General features: G+C 44.6%; 3 protein-coding genes across 3 annotated transcripts; all 3 read left to right on the forward strand.

The window, feature by feature from the left end:
- The first annotated feature begins 1,816 nt into the window (after positions 1-1,816).
- On the forward strand, positions 1,817-3,022 carry LOC128940439 (E3 ubiquitin-protein ligase RNF113A-like). Its single transcript, XM_054281834.1, has 2 exons — positions 1,817-2,721; positions 2,995-3,022. Exons 1-2 carry the CDS (start codon positions 1,817-1,819, stop codon positions 3,020-3,022), a joined length of 933 nt encoding a protein of 310 aa, XP_054137809.1.
- Positions 3,023-9,837: 6,815 nt separating this feature from the next.
- Positions 9,838-11,181, forward strand: LOC128940437 (peptidyl-prolyl cis-trans isomerase-like 4). Its single transcript, XM_054281832.1, has one exon. It carries the CDS (start codon positions 9,838-9,840, stop codon positions 11,179-11,181), a length of 1,344 nt encoding a protein of 447 aa, XP_054137807.1.
- A 5,498-nt stretch (positions 11,182-16,679) lies between these two features.
- On the forward strand, positions 16,680-17,840 carry LOC128940438 (DNA/RNA-binding protein KIN17-like). The gene has a single exon (XM_054281833.1). It carries the CDS (start codon positions 16,680-16,682, stop codon positions 17,838-17,840), a length of 1,161 nt encoding a protein of 386 aa, XP_054137808.1.
- The last annotated feature ends 968 nt before the right edge of the window (positions 17,841-18,808 follow it).

An 18,808-nucleotide genomic window follows, 5' to 3' on the forward strand; every position in this document is an offset into this window, starting at 1 on the left:
ACCCAAAATTCAATAGAAAGAAAAAAACCCACAACAACTAGCAACATGGTAGGACAAGGTTTTTAGGGGTGTTTTCCTGTCTCAAGGAAAAAAACCCTAAAAAACAAGGGGTTCATGCAGAAGCTTGACCAAAATCAGATGGGAACCTGGTGAGTCCCTGGTGTTGGTCTCCTCTTCACAGCAGCTGAAGCAGGTGGATTTGGTGTCCTTTCTCCTGCTGGCTCAGATGTTCTGAGGTCAGGGGCTGAGATGGAGCAGCCTTCTCTGGCCAGTTCTTCTCCCACTGGTCATTCTCTCTGATCTCAGACCAAAACCAAACTGTACAATTCACTTTGAGGAAAGCTACCAAGTGATCACAGCCTCTCCAAGGCCAGGGAAAGGGAAAAAAATTCTTGCCTGAGCTAACAGAAACCAAGCAAAAAAGAAAAAAAGAATGCAGTCTGCACAGCACCACAGATGCCTGGGGAGTGATGCTTTGAAAAAACCCAAGGAAGAGGGGCTCACCCTCCCACCCCCCACCAGAGCCTTAAAGGTATAGCAACCATTTTGGGCATAAAACAGATGATCAGGGAATAAATTATGATCATTAAATCACCCAAGATGCTGGTTACTTTCAAACCAGCGCAAGCATCAAAAAATGAAGTTACTTGAGTAGGAATAACAATATGGGATTTTTGCAAGTGTTGCTTGTATTTGGATGTAAGAGGAATAGGCATTTTAAACATGCATTGGTGGCCTATTCCAGACAATATGGGATACCACTGCCTTAGCAGAAATCAAGCTAGAAAAGCTTAACCCTGTAATTGGAAAGGAATACACACCTGTATTTGGGGAATATTTGGACTGCAGTTCCAGAAAAGTTCTCAAAAGGATAGCTGGCTACTCCAGCTTGTTGCCTACATGGTGCTGATCACCATTGTTAGTAGTAGTTGGGTACTAGGTAACTTCAGTTTCATTAGTGATTGCTGTGGTTTTCATGTCTTATAAGTTTCTTTTTACAGACTGGTATAAGTTTGCTGCTGGCAAATTTTACTGAAAGTTGTTCCCCACTGACCTTTTCCTCTTTCCCTGGGTATAGTTCATGGGGATCTCCCTGAAATCTGGTTGGTGGGAGGGATAAGGGTGAAAATCTGGGATATGTAAATTTAGTTGGGTTGTGGTGGTACCTGGACCTGTAAGGGTATGGCTCTGAAAAGCAAGGCAGCCTTAGTTGAACTCATAAACCTTATGAGTCCAACAAGTATGAAAAGATAGTTTTGTAAAATTGTCTAACATTCCAGAATGCTGAACCTCACCAAAGAAGACTGTTATACTGTCTCAGGTTACAATGTAAGATGTAATCAAAAGTATGTATTATATCACCTTCGTTATTAGCTGTTAAAAGCAGGTGGGGCAGTGTTCTTTATCTCTTCCAGGACTCATCCCTGATAACTCCCTCTGGGGGGGTTATCTTCTGCTAATGGGGCATTAAGTGTCCCTGCATGGCTGATAAAATTTCATCATCCCATTGTGAGGTGTTCCACCCAGGGGGAGGAGCCCAGCATTCCAAACTGGATATAATGTGAGCTGTGGAATACCACAGGCAGCATTACCTACTGGACTTCCAGAGGACAAGAGCCACATAAGCACCACTGGACCTTCAGAGGAAGACCAGACCCTTCTCCAGGATCCCTGCTCCACCAGAACCACACCTGCAGGAGGACTGCAGCCACCATTTAATTAGACTGCTGCCACCACCCTGACCCACAGGCTGTCAGGCTGTATCCTGACTCAGTTCAAGCCCTTTCTGCCTTTATTTTCTAACCAGCATCACCTGATGGCAGAGGAGAGCAGTGTGTGCAGCTTCACGTTCAAGAAGCGGGTCCGAGCCACGGGAGGCGGCCGGCGAAAACGTCCCAGCAGTGAGCAGGACAGCAGTGGGGAGGAGGGCAGCACCGTGGTGAGGAAGAAGCTGCCCAGGGACACCCCCAACCCCATGATCCAGAGGACCAGGTGCTGCATGAGGGAGAGGCCGGAGTATGCACAGAGCAGCAGCGAGGATGAGGATCCTGCCAAGGAGATCAGGGTCACCTACAAATCGACCAGGTCAGCAAAACCTGCTGGCCCAGAAGACATGGGGGCCACAGCAGGGTATGAACTGGACACGGAGAAGGACAAGGATGCCCAGGCCATCTTTGAGCGCAGCCAAAGAATCCAGGAGGAGCTGAGAGGAAAGGAAGACGATAAAATTTACCGTGGTATTAACAATTACCAGAAGTACCTGAAGCCCAAGGACACATCGATGGGAAATGCCTCCTCCGGAATGGTCAGGAAAGGCCCCATCCGTGCTCCGGAGCACCTGCGGGCCACGGTGCGCTGGGACTACCAGCCTGACATCTGCAAGGACTACAAAGAGACCGGATTCTGTGGCTTTGGGGACAGCTGCAAGTTCCTGCACGACCGCTCGGACTACAAGCACGGCTGGCAGCTGGAACGGGAGCTGGACGAGCGCCGCTACGGCACCAGCAACGATGAGAACTACGAGGTGAGCAGTGGCGAGGAGGACGTGCCCTTCAAATGCTTCATCTGCAGAGGTTCCTTCAAGAACCCCGTGGTCACCAGGTGTGGGCACTACTTCTGTGAGAGCTGTGCCCTGCAGCACTACCGCAAATCCCAGCGCTGCTACGTCTGCGGGAAGCAAACCAGCGGCGTCTTCAACCCCGCAAGAGAGCTCATGGCAAAATTGGAAAAACACAAAGGGCAGGAAGAAGAGGAGCAACAGTCAGACCATGAAGAGGATCCATGGTAGCAGAACATGTTCTGTACATAACTGAATAAAGCTTTTGTAGGAGGAAAAAAACCCAAAAAATGGAGTGTGGGGTGGGTGTATACCCCCCATGTAAGTCTTGGGGTGTTTTCATGCTTCTCCATTTCATTCAACGTGAGCTAGCATGCTGACAGTTCGTCAGATGCAGAATTTTGTCAACAATGGCAGGACAATCTACTCATCACCCTACTTGAACCCCAAGATTCAAACATTTGAGAAACACCAACAGGAGAAGGATGTTTGTTTTTTAATTGAGATGGTTTTGAGTTGAAGAGTTTCTTGTTTGTAGTGTTGAGTTGTAATTTGTAGATATACTTGGGATATGAGGGACTTAAGGATTTTATCTATTTAAGGACATGGGTCACAAACCCCAAACTAAGACAAGCTGTTTATTATGTTGTTTTTTCTGACAGTTCTAAAGTTGAATTTTTTCTTGTTTGTAGTGTTCAGTTTCAATTTGTAATTCCTGCAGCATGCTATCCTGAAAGATTGCTGGAGATTTGACAGCTCCTGGATGATACATGGGATGCATCCCTGCCTAGGGGGGCTGGGCTTGTCCACTTGGGTGGAAAGCCTTATTTGACCTGGGCTTGTCATCAGTGACATCATACTGGCTTTGTCATCCTGTTTGTCACATTGCAGCTGATCTGAAACCCAACCATCCTAGAAGAAAAAAACTCCCTGGGTGAACAAGGATAAGGCTGGATTCAAATCTACACAGGGACCCTCAGCCAATGTCATGCAGCCCTAAATGCAGATGTGTCATTAGCCAGAGAGCTGGATGGTGCTAAGACTTCAATGAATCACATGTGTAAGCTTGGGAAGTTTGCAGCTCCTGTAAAAGGAGCTGTGAGAATAAACTTGAGGCTGTTTTTCACAAGAACCTTTGAGAGTTGTGTCGTTTGTATGTCTCTGATGAATGACCCCACCATAACACTGTCTGCAAAGGGCCCTGCAGAGGATGGCAAAGAACACTTTGCCCTTTTTAAACAGAGAAAAGGGGAACTGTCACAGCCACAGTTGGCCTGTGGGCTGTACAGATAAATTGGCCAAAGCAGACCTTAATTTGACCAGCCTAGCTGTTACAGAGTAGAAGTAAATGAGTCCCCAGAATAAGACAATCATAGGTTGGATTTAAATCAAACAGGAATCCCAACCAATCTCATTCAAGCCTCAATACAGACTGCTAAATCTGCAATGAGGCCAGTGAGCTGGGTGGTTTTAAGACCTTGGCCAATCAGATGTGTAGGCACAGGAATTTTGAACCCTCTGTAAAAGAATTATTGAGAATTTATTGATATTATTTGTAAGTTTAGCAAATTGGCATAATTGACAAGAATCCCCTGTTAGAAGTACAGTTACTGAAGTAATTCCCACTCTTGGTTTGGCCCCCTACTGAAGCCTCCCATTTGCTTCTAGCTCCACATTGTTTATATATAAATACATGGGAAAGTAAAATGGCTTTTGTTCACTGAAGAAGCAAGGTTAGAATAGGATTCCAGGAATGTGTTTATCTAACAAAATACTGGAATTAGCTGAAGAAACTATATAACTATACAGTAATAGTCTACAGAGCTACAAATATATGAAAAACATATAAAAAGCAAAAATCTTTTGGCATCAATGACAAAATTGTATAATGAAAAAAATTACGAGTGATGGTTAATTTGCTACCGTCTATTAAATATACGCCTGAAGTTATATAAGTGAATATCAAAAGTGGGTTTGAGTCTTGGTGCCAGGTTAAAAGCATAAAATTGTCATCACTGAGTAAGAAATGACACAGACTCACCAGAGGGTTGGTTTGCATGAAGAATGTGTCTTTACTTCAGATCCTGTTTAATACATTGTTCCAATACAGATAGACCTGTCTGGTCAATTAATCAGTACATTCCACCTGATTGGATAATTTATGAGACATTTTTCTAATAAACAATATTTGAGAAAAACAAGAAAACAGAGAGCCAGAAAACACCACCTGCAGGTTATGATAAGCTATCATTATTTATCTTCTACCCCCCAAAGTCTCACAAGCCAATTCTGGGAAAACTTATCATCTAGTTTTCTCGCTCTCTGACCAGCCTGTGACATCCACAGGTCCCCCTTTTTGTTTAAATCCTCTGCAGGGTCCTTTGCAGAAAGGAGAACAAACAGAGCTGCAGAGGTTCCTGTAGCAGTTGCTAGTTATCAATCAGAACCTCAACTGGACACCGATTTAAAATGGTCAGAGAGATTGGATCTTGTGATTCCCTCTTACAAGAAATAAACTATTAATCCTAAAATCAGTTACTTATTCTAATACATTATCAATACTAAGTCTAATAATATAGTAACAACTTATCGTTAATTTGTTGAAAGAACTGACAGTCTTAGCCTGTCAACAGTCCTTTTCAGAAACAAAGAAAGGATGGAATGTTTACTCCCCACTCGTGGAGGGGCCATCTGATTGATGGTTGACATCTTGATCATCACTCTGAGGTTGCCTGTTGGCCACATTCTGTCTTTGGTGTCACAAATCAGGGTAGACATGCCTCACAGGTACCCATCAAACTCCAGTATCTGTGGAAACACTTGCATACCCAGGTGTCATACATGCCCCAGAGGACAGTTCTTTGTCAGTTAGTCCCAAGTAAGGACACAACCAGCTGATGACACCCATCAATTTCTGGGCATCATTCAAGATCTTAATAGAATCCGAGAATTGCACCTCCTGATGCTGAATAGTTCTGTCAAGAATTTTGACTCCCAGATATTTCAAAGGAGGGTGCTGCTGAACTTTCTCCGGGGCCACCTGCAGCCCACAAGAATGCAGAGCAGTGAACAGCTGAGGCTGTACCCTCAGCAACTCATCCTGGGGGATGCTGCCACCAGGATGCTGTCCATGGAATGATAACAAATGCGCGAGGAAACTGCTTGTGGACTCCAGACAAGGCCTGAGCCACATACCACTGACAGATAGTCAGGCTATTGTGACAGCAAAACCTGTGGCAAAACCTTCCATTTGAGACAGAGTGGAAATTCTCTAGAGTAGAAATCCATTTTGATTTAGGTGAAATGTACATCTTTGAGTTCAGTCTGTAGTTTGAAGCCTGTAGTCTGTAGCCTGACTGCAAGGCCTAGGCTCAGGGATTCAGTGAAGGATAGAGATAAGTGGGGGGAGACAGAGGATGATAAAGAGAGACAGAGACTGCTGTGAAAGCAGGTCAGCCTGACCTAGGAATCCTTTCTGATAAAGATGAACTGGTGGCAAATATCATGTGAAATTCATAAAAATGAGTATGTGTGAACCTATTGTGAAACTGTATGCATATGTATTTGAGAGGGGGATAAAAAGAGACCTGAAGTTCCCAGAGGTATGCATGCCTTTAAAGGAGAGTAATCTTCACATATATCTGGCGCTGTAATAATGAACATACTGGCTTTACAACTTTCACAGAGTTGTGGAGTTTTTGGCTATCTCCGCAAAACACATTGATATCTCTGCACAGGTTCAGCATTGCTGACTGAAGGCACTGTGAAGGCAAACTTTGGTTTGTCATCAGGATGCAAAGGAATTGTGAAAAAAAATTTCTTCAAATCGATGATCAAGATGTCCCATCCAGCAGGGAGCATGGTGGGTATGGGCATACCAGGCTGCACTGCCCCCATGCTTTCCGTCACTGCATTAATTTTTCAGAGGTCCTGTACCAGCCTCCATTTCCCAGATTTTTTCTTTATCACAAAGACAGGAGTATTCCAGTGACTAGTAGAAGGCTCAATGTGTCCTTGCTGCAGTTGCTCCTGACCCAGTTCACAAAGGGCAACCATTTTTCTTTTGTCTGGTGCCACTGATGAACCCAAATGGGTTTGTCCACCAGCCACTGTAAAAGCAGTGTAGCATATCTTCTGCCCTTCAATGCAGTGTCCCCAGTTAAAAATCCATCCCACTTCTGGCTGCTAGTACATCCTGCTCCCAAAGACTGATTGGAGTTGCAGTGACATAGGGCTGAACTGTGGCTGTCTGCCCATTCACATTACTGATCAGCACAGAGTGTTGGCTCACCAGGGTATGTGCCACATCCCCCAGCCCTTCAATGGCCAAACCTATGGGAGCCAAAGGCCACATAAGAGGCCATACAAAGAGGGAGACGACTGTCACATCCACCCCTGTGTTGAGAAAACCTTGGAGATGGATCTGAGGTGGCCAGGCACCCAGTAGAATCAGGGTACATGTCATCTGTGGTGGCTGAGCAGAAACATTTGCAGAGCAGAGGACTTGTGGCAGTCCCGTGGATTCGAAGCCACCATTCCCACGAATCCACTGGGGACACATCACTGAAAAGGCACAAGTTGAGCAATCTCAGTTCCTGCTGGAATAGTGACGGGGGTGTGCATGAAAACCGTAGCACAAATTTGGCCTGAAAAGTCAGAGTCAATGACTCCTGGGTGCAAAAAGATTCCTTAGTGGGTGACACTAGATCTTCTCACAAGCAGTGCACCCAGTCCTTGTCCCAAAGGTCTGAACATATCCAAAGAAAAATTACATTCACTACAGAATTCTAAGAAAACTGTGTTGGTGGTATGTGCATCCACACCGGTGGAGTCCTGGGTGATGCCTCCGAGCTGGCTGGGCAGGTCTGAGCCAGCACCATGCCCTGAGGAATCACTTGTGTCAGGGCACAATTCCCCTGTGCTCATTGTCCCGTTCCTGGGTCTGCCAAAGGCCGGCCATTGGCATGAAACTTAGCCTTGCATTGCTCAGCAAAATGACCTGGCCTTAGGCATCTAGCACACAAGAAGGAGGCACCCGGCCATGATGGATTGCATGTTCCTTGTCCTCCCTTGCCCTTATTTTTGCTCTTCTGTTGTCCACCCCCTAAGGGTATGTGGCCTGGCTGTAAGGGAGCCATGAGAGCAGGCACTGTGCGGCCTACAGACCCTACCCAGGCACATGCATTGACCATGTCTACTAGTGATGGGATGCCTGGAAGAGTAGCTATGATCCTCTTGCACTGACTGTTTGCGTTGCACTGGGCTAACTGCTTGCATAACGTCTCCCTTAGGGCATCATCCTCAATCTGCTTCTCAAGGGCGTCAGCAAGCTTCTGGACAAATGGCAGAAAATGTTCATCTTCTCCCTGAGTTATTGTTGCAAATGCTGGCCCAGGGGAGGCCAATTCAATAGTTCTTAACAATGCACGAAATCCTGCCCTTTGACTCTGCTCAAGAACAGCAGAGTCCCAGGTAGCCTCAAAATCAGGACTGGAAGAGACCTGTTCTCCGAGGAGAACGTCCACCCCCACCTGAAACCTAGGATCTTGCTGAGGCAAATACCTGTTGCCTGCTGCAGCCTTTTCAGCAGCCTCCCTCCAGTACTTCAAAAAAATACCAAATAGCACAGGCTCGAACAGTACCTGAGCTATTTTTCTAATATCAGATGGAAAAAGCAGGCCTGAGTTTAGCATTCTGAGAGCCTGCAAAACTTGTGCAGAGCCAAGGCCATATTCTTCAACATCATGTAGCAAATCTCGGGCCACCTCCCAGTCAATCACATTATGCCTGGCAGCACGTACTGAATTTGAGACAGCTTTAGAGGAACCGGAGGGGGAAGCTGGCAGGGGGTATGATGTTGGCTGGACCAAACACCTGAGGGCAGGTGCTGATGATGGGCGTGGCTGGGACATCTCTGCAGGCTCCCTGGCTCTCGATACAGGAGCTGATGGAGTGACCAGTGTGGTTGTGACTCACCCGCGATGTTGGGGGTGGATCTTGAGTCAGGAACTGCAGCTCCTGCTGGCCGTGAGAGAGTTGGACCCTGGCGTGCAGGGGAGGTGAAGGTGAGGCTTGGCAGGGCCAAGTGGCTTTTGGGGTGGTGCTACGTTGTCCCCCTGCTCCCTGATAAAAAAAGACGGGCATCACCAGCAGGAAAACTTATCTAGTTTTCTCGTTCTCTGACCAGGCTGTCACACCACATAAAATGCAATTGTACGGTTAATTCTAAAGCATGTGGTGCGCAAAACGGTTTGGTCTTAGTTGCAAAAGCTAAAACAAGGGTTTTGGTGTGGGGATTAGGGTTCCTTCTAAATTTAATTTGTTATAAGGGCTGTACCAAATCTTATAATTGCCTGGGTGAATTGTGAATTTTGCAGCTGTGGTTTTGTGGGGTTGAAGTCCCCCCTTGTGCCTTTTTGCGTGGTTTGTATGGACCTGCCAGAATTGGCAGGTCTGAGTCCTGAAGCCAATTCTGCAGCTCTTGCCTCGTGGGATTCAGTCCCCTCTGTGCTGTTTAAGTCTCAACTGTGGGTATAAGAGAAAAAAGGAATTGCATGATTGAGTTCTGCAGGTTATACTGTCAGTTTGTTTCTTAGGAACATATATGTCTGCATGTGAATAGGAATAGGTTGTGTGTGTTTAGTCTCACCAGTATATAAAAATTGGAAGAGGAACGCCTGTTACATAAAAGAACTTTTGTTGAAAAATTGTTAGTCTCAGGTTGCAATGCAAGATGTAACCAAATGCATGTATGCTGTGACCATCTGTTAAAACCAGATGGGGCAGGGTTCTTTATCTCTTCCAGGACCCATCCTCCCTCTGGGGGTTATCTTCTGCTAATGGCCCATTAAGCATCCCTGCATGGCTGATAAAGTTTCATCATCCCATTGTGAGGTGCTCCGCCCAGAGGGAGGAACCAAGCATTCCAAACTGGATATAATGTGAGCTGTGGAACACCACAGGCAGCTTTTCCACTGGATTCCCAGAGAAGCAGCTTTTTTCTCCACTGCATTCCCAGAGGAAGGCCCATCTACAGCACCACTGTACCTCCAGAGCAAAACTTCATCCTTCTGGAGGATCCCCGCTCCTCCAGAACCACAGCTGGCCTTGTGAGATTCAGAGGGCTGAGCCACCATTCAATGGGACTGCTGCCACCACCCTGACCCACAGGGTACCAGGTTGTATTCTGACTCTGTCAGTGCTTTTTGTACTGCTGCATTTTATTTTAATTTTCCTAGTAAAGACCTGTTATTCCTATTCTCAAATCTCTTCCTGAGAGCATGGCAGTGCTGCTGGAGACCACGGTGGGTGACCTGGTCATTGACCTGTACACGGAGGAGCGGCCCCGAGCATGTCTGAATTTCCTGAAGCTCTGCAAGGTCAAGTACTACAACTTTTGTCTTATTTATAATGTCCAGCGGGATTTTATTATACAAACTGGTGACCCCACGGGAACCGGCCGTGCAGGGGAATCCATATTTTGTCAACTGTATGGTGATCAAGCCAGATTTTTTGAGGCAGAAAAGGTGCCCAGAATCAGGCACAAGAAGAAGGGAACAGTGTCAATGGTGAACAATGGAAGTGATCAGCATGGATCACAGTTCCTCATTACCACAGGGGAAAACCTGGATTACCTTGATGGTGTACATACAGTGTTTGGAGAAGTGACAGAAGGCATGGATGTATTGAAGACAATTAACGAAACCTTTGTAGATAAGGATTTTATCCCATATCAGGATATCAGGATAAACCATACAGTAATTTTAGAAGATCCCTTTGATGATCCACCTGGCTTGTGTGTTCCTGATCGCTCACCAGAACCTACAAAGGAACAGCTCGACAGTGGCAGAATAGGAGCAGATGAAGAAATTGATGACATGAAAGGACAGCCTGCAGATGAAATAGAAGAAGTTCAGGCTGAAAAAGAAGCAAAAAGTCGTGCTATTCTTCTGGAAATGGTGGGAGACTTACCAGATGCAGACATCAAGCCACCAGAAAATGTGCTGTTTGTTTGTAAACTGAATCCTGTGACCACAGGTGAAGACCTGGAGATAATATTTTCACGATTTGGTCCCATTAAAAGTTGTGAAGTGATCCGAGACTGGAAGACTGGTGAATCTCTTTGCTATGCTTTCATTGAGTTTGAAAACGAGGAAGACTGTGAGAAAGCCTACTTCAAAATGGACAACGTGCTGATTGATGACAGACGGATACATGTGGATTTTAGCCAGTCTGTTGCAAAGGTTAAATGGAAGGGAAAAGGTAGGCAGTATACCAAGGAAGATTTCAAGGACTATGAGAAGGAATGTGACAAACCTTCTAAATTTGCTCTGAAAGAAAAAGTAAAACCAAAGCGAGATGCCAAGTATGACCTCGTGTTGGATGAGGATATAGAGGAGTCTCACACAAGTCAGTCACACCTGGCTAAAAAACAGAAGAAGAAGAAGCACCACCACTGTGAAGAAGATAACAAGAGGACCAAAAAATCTAAGGAGTCTGACCAAAAGCATGAACAACACTGCAGGGAGAGGAGCAAGGGTGAGAAGAGACACAGGCATTCGAGCTGCAGCCGTTATAAGGAGAGAGATTACACTTACAGCAGACAAAAAGACAAGTACAGATGAAGGCAAAAGCAGAGGGGAACTAAAATAATAAATTTAACTTTTTTAAAAAAAAAAAAAAAAAGAAAGAACAGAGCTGCAGTGGTGCAGTGGCCGAGTCTCAGTCTGTAGGCAGAAATTTTCTCTTGTAATATTGTTTCCTAAGGTTGTCTGTTAAATCACTCTCCATTCGTAGGAAGATGTGTGTTGTTACCAGTTACTGTGTACTGTGTGTTTTAATCTGTCCCCTGTTCATGGGGAAGATAAGCTCTTGTGAAGTCATGTTCCTCACTGATATTAATAAAGGTTTGCTAGTAGATATTTAGGAAAAGCCTCCCAGTCAAGGCTTAGGCCTTGGCCAGGTCCTGGCCCTGGCCTGTTGGGAATTATGCCATCAGACCCAGGGGATTGTACTAAAAATGTAATCAAGTCACTCTGACTTGCTTATTTCGTCTTTTAAAAGCTGGACTCCCTTTTGAGGTAAAATTGGAAATATTTCCTGGGAAAGGTTCTCCAGGTCCTCACTGTGAAATGAGGAGGATCCTCTCCCTTGATGGAGAGGGTCCTGCTGGAAGCTGCCAGACACCTGAACAATGTGTGATCACCCCATATAGGGGCATTAAGAAAGGAGGCTGCTGATGTGGCAATGTGTGATAGGCCCCTTAGAGTAAAACACCATATAAGGAAATACTATGTCTTGAAGAAGTGTATAAAAATGTCTTGTTTCTCTCAATAAATGTCTGATTATCACTATGGGTCTGAGTCCATTCCTTGGTCATTACATACATACACACACTAGTAAAGATGTGTTATTCCTTTTCTCATATCTTTGCCTGAAAGCCCCTTAATTTCAAAATTATGACAATTCAGAGGGAATGGGGTGTAGTGGTTTTGGTTTGCCAATTGGACTTGACAGCCCCTGGGCAAGATGACTGAGCACCTTGTGGCAGGAGCTGCTCTCAGGGGCTGGAGGTTGAGCAAGGCCCTGCCCTGGCAGCTGAGCCTTCATGGTCAGAGCAAGAACAAAAGCTCCCAGAAAACATTCAGTGATGTCAAGGTCAACATTTCCAGTGAATGAACTTGATCCTACCTAAACAACATGATTCCTGAGTCTCAGCTTTTTGGACTTTAGAACAATGGTCAATTATTTCTATTTCTCTAAGAGACATTGGACATTATCTTTTGTCTTCCCATGCCATGAGACCCTGTATCAGTGACATGATTGGATTAAATAAATTTTGTGGATTGTCACTGGTCTTTTTTGTGTCTTATCCCGTATCTAACAGATAGCCAGTAACAGCCTTAATAAGATGCAAGCCGTTTGAACACTAGAACAAAAGAGAGACAGAGCAATTATAATTATTATATTGTTATTATAATTAGAAATTACAATTTCTCTATCTCTCTGTGACAGAGAGATAGAGAAATTATAAAAGAAAGGCCTCATAAAATCAGGCCTTGCTTTGCTAAATTAGATGGCCTGTCACTTCTAAGTGGAGCTAGATAGTTTGCAAGCTCCCATGTGAAAACACGTTGAGAATGAGCATTTGTTAACACAACAATCTATTCCTAGGGTAAAACAAGTGGTTTTCAGAGGCTGGAAAGATTGATGTCCAGGCTGATGGCCTTATGAGAATTGAAATGTTGTATCCGAGTCTCAATATATATGCAATTGAGTTTGTAGTTTAGATTGTGCTGTTCTGAAAGAAGTAAATAAAAAGGAATAGTTTCATTTGCTGAGAACATTATGGCACACTTTATGCCAACAAACTGCACCATTTTATATTCTTCATGTTTATAGTCATACCAACTTGCCTGGGTTCATTGTAGAAGGAAATGACTGTGCAGATAAGATAACAGCCCTGGTGTGGGCTGCCCTGGTACCAGATACATTACACCAGGCAATTCAGTCACATCAGTTTTTCCATCAAGGGGCTCATGCCCTACGACATCAATTCCATCTTACATCTGCACCAGCACGTGATGTCATTGCCTCGTGCTCTGATTGTCAGCAGCATGTCACCATGACCGAGGATGGAACAAACCCCAGAGGGCTACAAGCTCTTCAGCTATGGCAATCTGACATTACTCATGTGTCAAAATTTGGTCCCCTTAAATATGTTCCTGTTTCTGTGGATGCCTACTCTAAGGCCTGTTGGGCCTCTGTGGTGTGGACAGGCAGACTTAGATAGGAGGAAGAAATTTTTTTTAGATTGAGGGCAGTGAAACCCTAGAACAGGTTACCCAGAGAGGCTGTACATGGTCAATCTGTCCTGCTCCCAGCCAGGACAGGTAATTTTTGCAGTAGCATGATTGCCATGGTGCCAGGACCCAGAGGTTATTCTCTCCCACCTTACATCATAGGCAGGGGAAGGAGCACAAGGGGTCATTTCTGCTCAAATAAGCATAGCAGAGAGGTGGCTTGATTCCAAGCCAAGGGGAGCAGGTTCAATGTGAATAATTTCCCCCCCCAAAGGCCAGAATGAACAGAGGATGGGCAAGAGGTTGGTAGGAAACACATCCAGGACAGCTGACCCTAACTGACCAAAGGGATATTCCCAGAGTCACAGAATGGCTGAGGTTGGAAGGGACCTCCAGAGATCTGTGAGGACTTAAAGGGCACAGTTGGCTGTCCCAAAAACTGTCAAGATCACAGTGGAAGGAACTTGCCATAAGATGAACAACAGTTCATCAGATAAGCTCAGAAGAGAGAAATTTGTGACAGAAAGGTGCTCATTCCAGGCCTGGCAGAGGTGAGATCTGGTTATCACAGGCAAACAACACTGAATATATAATCCAAATGTAATTCATTGCCTCTGATGTTACCATGCAATAAACACAGCATGTTAACAAAACAATTTTGATTCCTCTCTGTGGCCTTAAAAAGGCCATCATGATGAAAAAATAGTTCCCCATGTGTGGAAATAGATACAGGGCAAAGTGCAACATCCATGTGAATACATCAGGCATCATGATGATCAGGGACTTTCTGTACCCAATACACAAATGTTTTAGAAAAAAATTCTAATTCCAACTTCTCTCTTTTGCCCCACACTGGGTGCCAAAAGATATGCTGCTTTTTAAGTAAATTGGTGGGAGAATAAGCCCCACTCAATCACATTGAGAGAGATTTCAGGCTGGAGTTACCTGTGTCAGACTGGGAAAGATCTCTTCAGAGACATCTTGGGAGCCTGGAATGTGTGTAGGGGATGGGTCAGACCTTGCATTGCTGAGGTTGTGCCCTGTCCCCATACACAGCAGCTCCACAGACAGGCTGAGAGAGTTGGGGTACTCTGGAGAGACCTTGCAGAAGCCTTCCAGTGCTTTAAGGGAACCAACAAGAAGCCTGGAGAGGGATTTTTTGTCAGGGCATGTACTGACAGGACTAGGGTAAATGACCTTAAGCAGAAGTTTTACAACAGCAGGCTGGAACTAGATGACCTTTAAAGTCCCTTCCAACCCTAATCATTCCATGATTCTATTAAAAAAAAAAAAAGTAAATATAAGGTGTATCTGGGCATAAATAAAATACATGTACAATATAAAGTTGTGCCCAGGTGTACTGACCAACCACAGAAGGGAACAGAGGGCACACAGGTGCAATGCACAAACATGAGGGGTATAAAGGGTTGGGCTAAAGAACAAGAAGGGCAGATGCTTGAAGCCTTCTGAAGTGGAATGATGTTACTCTGTATGGGTTGAAGCTTTCTGATGGTGACACTCCGTGTGTCGTGGCTGTCTCAACTGCGAAATACACACATATATGCCCACTGTCTTGTTGCCCTGTAAACAGTGGTACAAAATGGGACCTTCTGAGCCCTTCTGGACTGAAGAGGCTGTGACCAGCAACCTCCCTCTGAGTGGGGCCTCTCAGTGAGTGAACTCTCAAGTGTACTGCTCTCAGAGAATCCCTGATGAATCCTTGCCTGAGACCCACACTTCTCAAGGCTCGACCCTTGGCTTGTGGAGAAGATGCAAAGGCATCTGAAGTGAATATTTCACTGCCTTTGAGGTGAGTTTTTAGCAGGTACCTTGTACAGATTCTTTATGTCTGTGTGCATGCAAGTGTGCCTATGCTATAGCAAATGTGGGAGAAATGCTTGTCACAGCTACAACTGCTCTGAAGCTGCACAGGTAAATTTGGCCATAACAGAATCCCAATTTGGCTAGCCTGGTTTGTAAACCAGTCCCCAGGTACGGCAATGATAGGTTCTCCTGCTGGAAAATATATCCATTTAAAATTGGTTTATATAACTTTAGCCAGGGTTGTTCACCTTTGTCCTGGGGGAAGAGAACTGAAGCTTCTTTCCAGGGCACTGTTTATCTGTGTGAGGCCTGATGAACTCAGCATATCAACAGACTGGGAATAGCACCAAAGAGATAAAGGCCATCAACAGAACATCAGCAACCATTTAGGAACATCTATCCCAGACTCTGCCTCTGGAACAGCTGGAGAAACCTCCTGAAAAGCCTGATAAGAAAAATCAAGGAATTAAAATCTAATTAACATCAGAAGCAAAGAAATCCAGATCCACTAGGACACCAAATATAAGAACTTTGCAACCTGGCACCCATGAATGCTGACTGAATTAATTTCTATGAGTTTTGACTGTATAAAACATCTGAAAAATCTTGTAAAAGTGGTGTGTGATGGATTGATTCTCTCTGCATACCTGGGCTATGTGTGTGGATGAGATGCTTTCTATGGTACATCCTGGCCAGAACAACATCCTGGCCAGATAATAAAATAATGCCTTGACTTTCTAACTTAAAAAATGTTGGAGGGTGCCCTAGGTTGCAATGCAAGATGTAACCAAAAGCATGTATACTATTACCATCTGTTAAAACCAGGCGGGGCAGTTTTCCTTATCTCTTCCAGGACCCATCCTCCCTCTGGGGGGTTATCTTCTGCTAATGGCCCATTAAGTGTCCCTGCATGGCTGATAAAATTCCATGATCCCATTGTGAGGTGCTCCACCCAGGGGGAGGAGCCAGGCATTCCAAACTGGATATAATGTGAAGTTTGGGACACCACAGGCAGCCTTTTCCACTGGATTCTCAGAGAAGCAGCTTTCTTCTCCACTGCATTCCCAGAGGGAGACCAGGCCCATCTACAGCAGCAGGACCTCCAGACCTTCACCTTTCTACAGGATCCTTGCTCCAACAGAACAACATCTGTCACTGCCGGAGGGCTGAGCCACCATTGAATGGGACTGTGCCACCACGCGGACCCACAGGTGGTCAGGTCTATTCTGACCCTGGCAGTGTTTTTGTACTGCTACATTTTATTTTAAATTGTAGTTGTGACTTGGGATCTCCCACTGGTTTGCTTTCAAACCAGCACAGAGGGTTTTTGTTTTTCCCATAGTTGTGGTTCCAAAATTATTAAGCACTTTAATTTTTTAAAGTAAGACAGGGGTGTAAGTAAATCACTATTTAGTAATTGGCCCCTGCCATTTCCAGAGGGGGCAGGAACTGCACAGGCACAGGGTTGGGAGCAGGATTGGAACAGGGTTGGTGTCATGGGGAAATCAGATTTCCTCAGCCCCAAGGCCATCTCCAACCGTATCAAGAGCAAGGGGCTGCAGAAGCTGCGCTGGTACTGCCAGATGTGCCGGAAGCAGTGCCGTGACGAGAACGGCTTCAAGTGTCACTGCATGTCCCAGTCCCACCAGAGGCAGCTGCTGCTGGCTGCTGAGAACCCCCAGCAGTTCATGGACTACTTCTCCGAGGAATTCCGAAGGGATTTCCTGGAGTTGCTCAGGAGGCGGTTTGGAACAAGGAGAGTGCACAACAACGTTGTGTACAACGAGTACATCAGCCATCGGGAGCACATCCACATGAATGCCACCCAGTGGGAGACCCTGACTGACTTCACCAAGTGGCTGGGGAGAGAAGGGCTCTGCAGGGTTGATGAGACCCCTAAGGGGTGGTACATCCAGTACATCGACAGGGACCCAGAGACCATTCGCAGGCAGCAGGAACAAAAGAGGAAGAAGAAGCAGGACCTCGATGATGAAGAAAAAACTGCTAAATTAGTTAAGCAACAAGTTAGAAGAGGTTTGGAGGGGAAAGAACTCGAAATGCCAGTCTATACTGAATTGAGCAGAGAAAACAAAGATGGAAAAGTTACATTTAAATTAAAGAAAGGAGCAAGTACTTCAGTTGCAGCATCTTCTCAAACAAGTGTCCTTGCACTGAAGATGGTGGAGGGTGCAGTTAAAAGAACAGGAGCAGCTCATTGCTCTGGTCAGCCCAAGAAGAAAATGAAGAAATCTGCACTTGATGAGATCATGGAGCTTGAAGAGGAGAAGAAAAGAACATCTCGAACAGACTACTGGTTACAGCGTGACATCATTGTAAAAATTGTTACAAAAAAGCTGGAAGGGAAGTACCACAAGAAGAAGGCAGTTGTTAAGGAAGTGATTGATAAATATGCAGCAATTGTGAAGGTGATTGACTCTGGGGACAAACTGAAACTTGATCAGACACATCTAGAAACTGTAATACCAGCACCAGGCAAGAAAGTGTTGGTGTTAAATGGTGGGTACAGGGGAAATGAAGCCATTTTGGAGTCCATCAATGAGAAGAGGTTTTCAGTGACAATAACCATCAACTCAGGACCTTTAAAAGGGCGCAGAGTTGAAGATATCCAGTATGAAGATGTTTCCAAACTTGCCTGAGGCGCTAATCATGCATCAGAGAAGATCTGAGTTCTCAAAACCTTCTTCCTGACTTTTTTCAGGCAGACACAATGCTCTGTAGTACAGTAAATCCTAAATGAGTCCTTTGCTTGTTACATTTAAGTTATAAGTTAAGCTAAATGCTGTTAAGTTTAATGTGTTGTTAAGTTTAAATGTTGTAAAGTGCAATTGAACCTTTAGTTCATACTCCTTTTTATCCTTACCCCTTTATGCTTTGTCACCCCCCTCCTACACCCCCTACCTCCATGTAAACAGTTTTCAGTTTATTTTGGTTTGGATTGATTGACTCTGGATTTTTGTTTCTTGCTTTTCCTAGGTGTGCCTTCACCGTCTAATAAATAGTGTGAACCCTGGAAGTGATTATTGTTATAAATGGCAATTTAAGTATTGGCTTTCACATTAATGTATTTGCTTTTGCAAGTTATTATTGATCAAAACTATTTTAATATAGTACTATTTGTAACCCATTTTAACTGCTTTAACATAGTATAAAAAGCAGTTTTTGACAGTTTTTTCTGTCAGCTTTTGCAGCCAACGCTCTGGCCATGTGTAGTTTATAAATAGTACTGTAATAAATATATTATAGCTTAGACCTTTGCATAATATTAAAATAGAAACTGTGTACTGTTAAATACTTTTATTTTAACTAACTCAAAGTTGTGAAATAGCTATGTTGATTCAATGTATTTGTGGACTATCTTATCTGAATGATGAGATAACAGTGACAAGAATCAGGATGCCAAGAGAAAGATCTACTACTGACTCTCCAGTTTTCAGGAACTGTCAGAACAACAGAATGGAACCTCAAGAAGAAATAAAGTACATCTATTTAATCTGCAGGATGGCCTGCAGACAAGTCAAAGTTAAAACTAAACAACAGAATTCCCAGAATATGTAAAACCACAGGAATGTTTGAATACATACAACCTCATTCATATGCATTTAAC

The sequence above is a fragment of the Melozone crissalis genome, unplaced genomic scaffold (assembly GCF_028551555.1).
Source record: "Melozone crissalis strain CALT ecotype California unplaced genomic scaffold, PUWL_Pcris_2 ptg000033l_1, whole genome shotgun sequence".
Taxonomy (NCBI): domain Eukaryota; kingdom Metazoa; phylum Chordata; class Aves; order Passeriformes; family Passerellidae; genus Melozone; species Melozone crissalis.